Source organism: Manacus candei, unplaced genomic scaffold (genome assembly GCF_025592945.1).
Source record: "Manacus candei isolate 608988 ecotype Guabito, Panama unplaced genomic scaffold, ASM2559294v1 h1tg000076l, whole genome shotgun sequence".
In the NCBI taxonomy this organism is placed as follows: Eukaryota; Metazoa; Chordata; class Aves; order Passeriformes; family Pipridae; genus Manacus; species Manacus candei.
The window spans coordinates 5,574,121-5,582,832 of NW_026138124.1; the positions used below are offsets into that span (position 1 = coordinate 5,574,121).

General features: G+C 60.7%; 1 protein-coding gene across 1 annotated transcript; it reads left to right on the forward strand.

Annotated features, from left to right (window-relative positions):
- The first annotated feature begins 44 nt into the window (after window positions 1-44).
- On the forward strand, window positions 45-8,025 carry TMEM120A (transmembrane protein 120A). The gene is made up of 12 exons (XM_051810020.1): window positions 45-181; window positions 2,422-2,540; window positions 2,999-3,115; window positions 3,544-3,603; window positions 4,295-4,390; window positions 4,662-4,751; window positions 5,152-5,217; window positions 5,373-5,434; window positions 5,684-5,776; window positions 6,483-6,547; window positions 7,114-7,182; window positions 7,271-8,025. The coding sequence occupies exons 1-12, from the start codon at window positions 107-109 to the stop codon at window positions 7,382-7,384; spliced, it is 1,026 nt and encodes a 341-aa protein (XP_051665980.1). The 5' UTR covers window positions 45-106; the 3' UTR covers window positions 7,385-8,025.
- The last annotated feature ends 687 nt before the right edge of the window (window positions 8,026-8,712 follow it).

An 8,712-nucleotide genomic window follows, 5' to 3' on the forward strand; every position in this document is an offset into this window, starting at 1 on the left:
CTGGCCCCGCCCCCCGGCCTGGCCCCGCCCCCGGTGGGTGTGCCCGGAAGGGGGCGGGGCAGCGGCGCCGTGGCCGCGGGCCGGGCCGGGCTCCGCCATCGCCGCCATGGCCGCGGGCGCCTCGGCCGCCGAGTGCCTGCGGGAGTGGGAGGAGCTGCAGGACGGCTTCCAGCGCATCCAGGTACCGCCGCACCCCCGCCCGGGGGGCTCGGGGGCCGCCCCGGCACCCCGCGGTGACCGGCACAGCGCCCTGGGGGATCCGCCGCGGGCGCTCCCCGCAGCATCTCCAACGGGTCCCGCGGGCAGCCGGCGGCTCCCTCCCGGAGCGCGGCCGCTTCTCCCCTTTTCCTTGTGTCCCAGCCCTGTGCGCCCGGGCAGAGCGGTTGGGAGCGGGGCGGAGGTGCCAGGCTGTGCCGGGCACGGCGCTTGCCAAGGACCGGGGTCCGCCGGTCTGAGCCCCCGGCCCGGCGCGGAGCTGGCGTGGAAAGCCCAGACCCCCGTGTCCAAGGGCTGGGAGCTGGCGTGGAGAGCCCAGAGCTCCCGTGTCCGAGGGCTGGGAGCTGGCGTGGAGAGCCCAGAGCTCCCGTGTCCGAGGGCTGGGAGCTGGCGTGGAGAGCCCAGAGCTCCCGTGTCCGAGGGCTGGGAGCTGGCGTGGCACGGCCGGACGGGGAGCGCAGATGCCGTTTCACGCTCTTTATCGCTCCTTATCGCTCCTTATCGCCCCTGTCAGCCCCGCTCGGGCCGGCCCGGAGCCAAACTGCCCCGCTGGCCGGGATCGCCGGGAATCCGGGCACACCGCGGCCAGGCTCCTCGTCCCGACCCTCCGTACCCCGTCCCCCTCCCTCCCGTGCCCTGCCACCCACCGGGGGCTCCGTGCCAGGCAGGTGACAGGTATCAGAGGTGCTTCCACCTGCTTTGTGTAATCCCCAGGGCGCGGGCTGCCGGGGGAAGGAGTGGGCAGGGTTCAGCTCAGACAGGGTCACCCAAGGGAAAGGTTGGCTAACCCCATCTCCTGCTGCTGCTCAGGTCACTCAGCTGCAGCTGCACCAGTTCCCTTTCCCCCTCCTTCCCCCCCGGGAGCGGGGCGAAGCGGATGTTGTTGCGGGCACGTCGCTGTTGTGCCCAGATCTGGGGCAAGGGAGGCTTTGAGAAACCTCCTCTTGCTCCATAGGGGTTGCGTGGATGTCCCGGGTCGCCCACTTCGAACACTGAGTGCAGCCACACAGTGCTGGCCCTTCCCATTGGAAACCTCCTCCCGGGGTGGCTCCTGATCCAGGCTGTCTCCGAGCCTGGTGCTGGGATGCTGACACAGCTAAAGGACTTGTCACAAAAGCCACTTGCTCACAGTTAACTCCAGAGCAAGACGAGGAGGTGACTCCAGATGGGAGCAGGAAAGCTTGATGGCCAAGCAGGGAATGCCCTGGGAGAGATCAGGGACATAAATCACTGCTGGGGAGCTGGGATTGTCTGGGATCCAGATCTGCTACTGCTTATTACCAGAGGGAGAAGGTTTCTCTCCTCTGCTCTGAGTTTCACCTTTCTCCTTTGGGAACAACTTTCAAATCTGCTGATCAAGTGCTTGATAAGAGCTAAAACTTGTGTGCTAAGGTCTAGTCCAAGGGTTGTTGTGAGCAGCGTGTAATTCCCTGGTGGAAGTGGCATTCGGGCTGCTGTGGCTGAGGTGAGGCTGTTTTCCAGCTGACCTGGACAGGCAGCAGCATTGATCCCGCACGCTCTCTCCTTTCCTTGCTAAATATAGTGGAGAGTGGCATCCAGCCTTTCCCAGGTGCGGTTGGGTTACCAGGCACTTGGCTGCAGCCCTGCTGTGAGTCCGTCCTCTTTGTCCAGCTCATTGACAGGCTCCTTCCAGCTTCCCAGGGGTGCCCAGAGCCACAAGTTGGGGCAGCAGCAGGTGCTGCACAAACCTGGAGGCAGAGGGAGTCACTTATCCCATCCCAGCACTCAAAGCCATCGCTCCGGGTTACCACGGCCCTCAGTTACAGCCCTGGCTCAAACAGCATTTCTTTCCAAGTCTTTTCTATCCTCTGTGCACAGTCAGTGGTCTCCCAGCCGTGGGAGCATCACCACATTGGTGGCTGGACTTTCACAGCCCGCAGCTGGAGGGGGCTGGACATGAGGGATGTGGAAGGGCAGGACCAGGCTGCGGCCTGTGGGTGTGCCTGCACCTGTAGATACCTTCCTTGGGATTGGGGATGAGCGTCCCCATGGAAGCAGGGCTGGCTGCAGGCTGTCCCCAAACACACCTGGTCCTCTGCAGCCACCCCTCCTCTCACCCAGCTGCTGTGCAGGTGAAGTTGAGGACATTTTTTAACAGAAGCATCAGCAGTGCCCCCGTGGAGGGCCTGAGGACAGGGATGGCTGGGCAGGCAGCTCTAATGCTTGCTGGTCTCTCCTTCCCAGGATAACCACAAGCTGTACAAGCAGAAACTCGAGGAGCTAACCAAGCTCCAGGATGGGATCTCGAGCTCCATCGCACGGCAGAAGAAGCGGCTGAAGGAGCTCTCGGTCTCCCTCAAAAAGTAAGTGGGTGTCCTGTGGCAGCACAGGAGGGGAGAGAGGCAAGGATGGGGCTCTCACCCCGTGTCTGAAATACAGACCTCTCTGCAGCCTCACTCATGGCAAAGTGCTGTGAGAGGCAGATCTTCCCCAGCGTCCCTTCCCTGTGCCCCAATTTGTGCCCCGTTTGCAGTTCAGAGCTTGCAAGGGCTTTGCAGGTACCATGAACTGCCACGTTCCTGCACCAAGCTCTCCCCGTCCTTCCTCGAGGGTGAGAGACTCCTCTGGCCTCACCTCACTCCCATTCCTGCTTCCTTCTCTTGAGCAACATCCCAGCCTGACAGAGTTATGGACTTGCCTCCCATCTACCTTTGCTGTCCTTGGGGTGTCCTTGCCCGAGTCAGTCACCTGTGGAGGGCCAGCACATGCTGATCACATTGCAAAGGCTCTCCTGATGCCAGTGCCTGTGTTTCCTCCCCAGAAGCAAAGCCCACGCGAGTCCCGAGCAGGTATCTTCCATCCAGGAGGCCGAGAACCTGATTAAAGAGAGGCAGAATGTTTTCTTTGAGATGGAGGCCTATCTGCCGAAGAAGAACGGGTAAGAGGCACCTCAGCTCTGGGTGAAACACCAGGTCCACCCTCCACATCCCCGTGGCTGTGGGGGGGTCACAGCTCTGCTGCTCCACTTGGGCTCCCCAGAGGACACCTGGGCAGGAGCCAGGCTGAGCTTCTGCAGCCCTGCCCTCTTCCCCCTCACTCCTCTGCCTGCTCAGGGCCTTCATCCACCCTTGGACAGTGGCTGTGTGGGGGGGAAGCCCAGGTGAACACCCCAGTGCCCACAGGAGGTGGAGTGTGTGCTTGACCACCCGTCCCCCTGCCCTGGGGAGGGGATGCCAGAGTGTTTGTGCCTGGCAGCTCCAAGTGGAAATCAGCTGGGAGGGAGCTCATCCCTGGCCCCAGCGGTGGCACGAGAGGGGACAGCTCCACAGGCAGGTCCCCATCCTGACACCTCTGCTCTCTCCCCAGGTTGTACCTGAGTCTGGTGCTGGGGAACGTGAACGTCACACTGCTCAGCAAACAGGCCAAGTACGGCTCCCTCCTCGCTGCCACCTCTGCTTTGCTGGCTTGGGATCCCCTTGGCACCAGGAACAACAGCTCCTCCTGGCCAAACACTGGCCTGGCCTGGCCCACCTGGTGTAGATCCCCTTCCTGGGCTGTTTTCTGCATCCTTTCACAGAATCAGCCAAATCCTTGACTCCCCCTCAAGCTCCTGCCACTGGGCTGGGATGGACCATTAGCTCTGACAAGCTAAAAAGGATCCTCCACCAAAGCCATGTCTGGGTTTCTGCTGTTAGGAACTTCCTGGAAAGACAGACAGTGGATAGCCCCCTCCTCTTCCCTTGGGGAAACACCAGTGGTTGGTTTTGGCCCAGGAGAGCCTTCCCCATGCCAGAGATACCCAACCGGGAGCTTGTGTCCCTCTCCTTCTGTTTCCCAATCCTCCTCTTGGAGACATGTGCAGACTCCAGTCTGCCCAGCTTCCCCAAAACCTGGGCCACCAGACAGGCTGTTGGGTGGCTTGGAGTGCTTGAAGGTGTCCCACCTGTGTGGAAGCAGCCTGGTGTGTTCTCCTCTCAGAAATATCCCCAAGGCAAGGTTTTTCCCAAGTGTGTCCCAGAGGCTCCAAACAGAACATCACTTTTGTCCAGCTTGGTGGGGCGGGAGGATACAGCATTCCAGCAGCCACTTCACTCCAAGTCCTTGTACTTGCCTGCAGGTTTGCTTATAAAGATGAATATGAGAAGTTCAAGCTCTACCTCACCATCATCCTACTCATTGTCTCCTCCTCCTGTCGGTTCCTCTTCAACTCCCGGTGAGTCTTGCTTGGATCCTGGGCAAAGATCTCCTCCCAGGGTCCCCGTGTCCTCTTCTCCCATCCTGCAAGGTCCAGAGCTGAACAGGAGATCCTGATAAAGGATCTGGACACCGCCCTGGAGGTGGGGTGGCCTTTGTGGCTGCTGCAGTCCTGCCGTGGCCGTGGTGGGTGGGGGGGAGGAGCAGGTCCCTGCCTGCGGTGGGTGGGTGTCCCACAGCAGTGCCAGTGCCCCCAACACACCTTTACACCCTCCTTTGTGTGACACCAGGGTGACAGATGCCGTCTTTAACTTCCTCCTGGTGTGGTACTACTGCACCCTCACCATCCGAGAGAGCATCCTGATCAACAACGGATCCAAGTGAGTCCCTGGGCTCGGGGAGGGGGTGCAGCGAGTTGGTCCTTCTCTGCAAAGCTGAGAAGTTAGGGCCCATCGAGCAGCTCTGAGCTTCCCAAGGGAGCAGCTCCCTCCTACTCAGGGTGTGTAGCAAGCCCTGGTACAGCTGTAGGAGCGGGGCAGGAGGAACTCCCCGTGCGGAGGTGGTGCGGGAAGGTGGAACGGCGGCTGGAAGGGCCCCAGCTCCCGGTGCTGCCCAGACCGGAGGCGCCGGGTCCTGCTCCGAGCACGGATGTTTCACAACCAGCCCCACTCCTCATCTTGCTCTGGGAGCTGTCAGGTGGCTGCTCTGCTTTGCTGGTGCACCTCTGGGTTGGGATTCACACTCAGGACCTGACACCCCTTCTCTCTGTCTGCCTTCCAGAATCAAAGGCTGGTGGGTTTTTCATCACTACGTCTCCACCTTCCTCTCAGGTGTCATGCTGACATGGTAAGTGTGTGTTCCCCGTCCCACAGGGGGCTGTGGGTGGTTCTGGCAGAGGGGCCTTTGCTACCCTGACCTGCAGCCACAGGGGCTGTGGGGCAGGCAGGGCTGGCCGTCCCCTCCCAGCCCCATGTCCCCCAGCCAGCATCGTTTCTCCACAGGCCAGATGGGCTCATGTACCAGATGTTCAGGAACCAGTTTCTCTCCTTCTCCATGTACCAGAGTAAGTGCTGTGCTGGGACAGGGACTGTGGTTGGCCTGGGGTGCTGAGCGTGCCTGTGGGGCTCTGCAGCACGTGCAGACCTGGCTGCAGCTGCTCACAGCTCTCGGCTTATCTGCGTTTTCCCTTGGACTCTGTCCTGCCCTCACCTCCCTGGCACTGGGGTGATCTTTGTGGGCAAGGTCATCACAGAGCTGGGGCCAAGAGTTAATCCCTGGGCCCCTGTTGATGGCAGCCACACTCTCCTTGCAGGCTTTGTGCAGTTCCTGCAGTATTACTACCAGAGTGGGTGCCTGTACCGCCTGCGAGCGCTGGGTGAGAGGCACAACATGGACCTGACCGTGGGTAAGTCGGGATCTCCCCTTACTGATTGTCCCAGTCCAGCTGGACCCACCATTGCTGCAGGGCCTGTGGCTGCCCAAGCCTCCCTCCCAGCTCCAGCCCAGCCTCAGCTAACTGGGAGCTGTGGGTTCTGTTAAAGGTAACGGTGGCAGTTTGGTCCGAGGTCAGTTTGGCTGCAGTTTGTCAGTGGCAGAAACAGTAAAAGCTACAAGTAAAGCCAAAACTCTGAGAGCAGCATCTCCCATAGGGCAGCAGCACCCCACAGGCTGGGTGCCTCCCTCCTCCTGCTCTCCTGGGACCACCAGCCCACAGCTGGCTCCCTCGGGATGCGAGGTGGCAGTGGATGTAGCTCCTGGCATCCAAACTTTCCCCGGGAAGCTCTTTCAGACATGAAATATCCCTCCAACACCCCGGGTACTGTGTGGGGGCTGTCACCTCCCAGGCCCTTGTGACACCAAGGGCTGGGCTGAGGGGCTCCAGCATGGGCGAGGGCAGCTCCACTGGAGCAGCTTCCTCTGCTGTCTTAGGAGTCCCTGTCACCATCCCCCCTGCGAGTACAGGTGCCCACGGTGAGGTTGGCATGGCAGGCCCTTCTCAGCCAGGCATGGAGTGGGCACTGAGTCTCGCTGCCCGTGTCCAGAGGCACTGGGCTCCATCTGCTCCCTGCCAGCCTGTTCCAGGTCCTCACACAAACCTTCATCCTTTGCAGAGGGTTTCCAGTCCTGGATGTGGAGAGGCCTCACGTTTCTGCTTCCCTTCCTCTTCTTTGGGCATGTGAGTCTGCACTGATCCCTGCAAGAGGCCACAGCCTCAGGTGGGAGCAGGTCATGCTGCAGTCCCAGCTGTGGGATCAGCAGCCTGGACATCCCACAGTCCCCACAGGCTGCTGCAGCCATGTGATATGGGATGCCAGGGGTAGGGAAATGCTTCCAACAAACGCTGAGCCTTTTCCTCCAAAGCACCCACCGCCTCCACAACTGGAGCAATGAGATGGGGAGGACCTGGGGCAGTTCTGCCAAGTGCAGAATAGAGCAGAGGGGCTGTGGTGAGAAGCCTTCCAAATCCTTTCCAAAGCCCTTCCTTGGTCAGAGGCTGATGGGCAAAGGCTGCTCTGAGGCTTTCTCGCAGCCCTTGAGCTCCAGGTGGCACAAAAGGGGAGGGGATGTCCCAGCTGGGGTCCTCTGGGGATGAGCCCTCTGACCCTGAGCCTGGATGGGGTTTCACTGCCCTCATGTGAGGTCGGTGTGGGGTTTGTGCCCAGAGGGAGCAGCTGGATGAGTGTCAGCGTGGGATGGAACCTCTGAGAGCAGAGCTCTCCCTCAATCTCCTCTCTCCTGCAGTTCTGGCAGCTCTACAATGCCATCACCCTCTTCCGCATGCTCCAGCACCCGGAATGCAAGGAGTGGCAGGTAAGGGGGCTCCCAGGGGGCTGCCCTGGGAAGGGGGATGCCCCAGGCAGGTCCCTCCTGCTGACTTGTGCCTCTGTGCCTCCCACAGGTCCTCATGTGTGGCCTCCCCTTCTTCATCCTCTTCCTGGGGAACTTCTTCACCACCCTCCGCGTTGTCCACCAGAAGTTTCAGAACAAGAACAAAGACACAAAGGAGAATTGAAGGGGGGCAGTGTGGGGGCCAGGACTGTTTCTCCCCACTGCCTCCATCCCCCATCCACATCTCCTCGATTCCGTCCGGACTCTGGTGTCTCATCCCATTCCTTGGAAGCCTGGGTGTGGGACAGAGCTTGGGCCCTGCTCCTGGACAGTCCGGGTGTTCACTGCGGTGCTGGATCCATGCCCAAGCCACTCACCCGGAGTCAGAAGCACCCTGTGACAGCCACTCCCATTTGCTGGGATGTTCTCTGGATGCTGGTGCTCCCCATCCCACTGGGACAAGGCTGGCAGCTGCCTCACACAGCTCCTGGCGTGGTCGAGGCTCCCCCTTTCCCCCCCAGCCCTGCAGCCCCTGTGTGTTGAAGGCAGAGGCCCTGGGGCAGCCTCATCACTGCAAGGGGGCAGCTGGGGGCTGTGCACAAGTCCTGGGTTCCAGGGTGTGCCTATTCCAGTTCCTCCCTCACCTTCAATCCACAGGGAAGAGGGGCCTGAGGCTCAGGAGGGGTGGGGATCACCGGGAGCCTGGGCCAGGCTTCACACTGGAGCTGCACAAACAGCACCCTGGGCTGGCATCTCTGGAGGGTGCAGATGTAAAAATAAAGGGAAGGCGCTGCCCCGGGTCACCGGGGTGGTCTGGGAACAGTTTCCATGCTCTGTGGTTTTGGCTCTTTGGGAAGGGTGTTCTGACACAACCTCCCTGACAGGAGGCTGGAGGTGGGGGTCTGTCTCTTCTGGGTAACATGCAATAGGACAAGGGGAAACAGCCTCAAGTTGTGCCAGGGGAGGTTTAGACTGGATATTAGGGGAAAATGTCTTCACCCCAAGGGTTGTCCAGCCCTGGCACAGGCTGTGCAGGGCAGTGGAATCACCATCCCTGGAGGATTTTAAAGCCATGTAGATGTGACACCTGGGGACATGGGTTAGCAGTGGGCTTGGCAGTGCTGGGTTAAGGGTTGGTCTCAACAATCTTAGAGGGCTTTTCCAACCTAAATGATTCCATGATTCTGTGAAAACCCATCTCCCTGTGCCCCTACCACCACTCCCCATGGGGCCAGGTGGTCAGTGCTGTGAGTTCCCTTCCATGGCATGCCTGGCCTGCCCAGCTCTGTGCAAGGGCTGTGGCCAGAGCTTTGGCCATCCAAGGAGCCCAGCAGGACCTCAGTGTCCCTTGCAGCTCAGGGAAGAGACACCCTGAACCACCACCAGGAGCTCCAGAAGAACCAAAGAGCAGGTTTGGCACAGCAGCACCCCACTCCAGAGCTGCCATCCTCCCCCCAACCAGGTCCCAGCACTCAGGGTAGGGGCTGCCCCCAGCTCAGCCTAAACCCAGAG

Excerpts from the sequence above, each read along its gene's own strand:
- TMEM120A (XM_051810020.1), top strand. The coding sequence starts at position 107 with ATGGCCGCGGGCGCCTCGGCCGCCGAGTGCCTGCGGGAGTGGGAGGAG. Across the intron at positions 5,777-6,482 it reads CAACATGGACCTGACCGTGG|AGGGTTTCCAGTCCTGGATG; the intron begins GTAAGTCGGGAT and ends CATCCTTTGCAG. Across the intron at positions 6,548-7,113 it reads CCTTCCTCTTCTTTGGGCAT|TTCTGGCAGCTCTACAATGC; the intron begins GTGAGTCTGCAC and ends TCTCTCCTGCAG.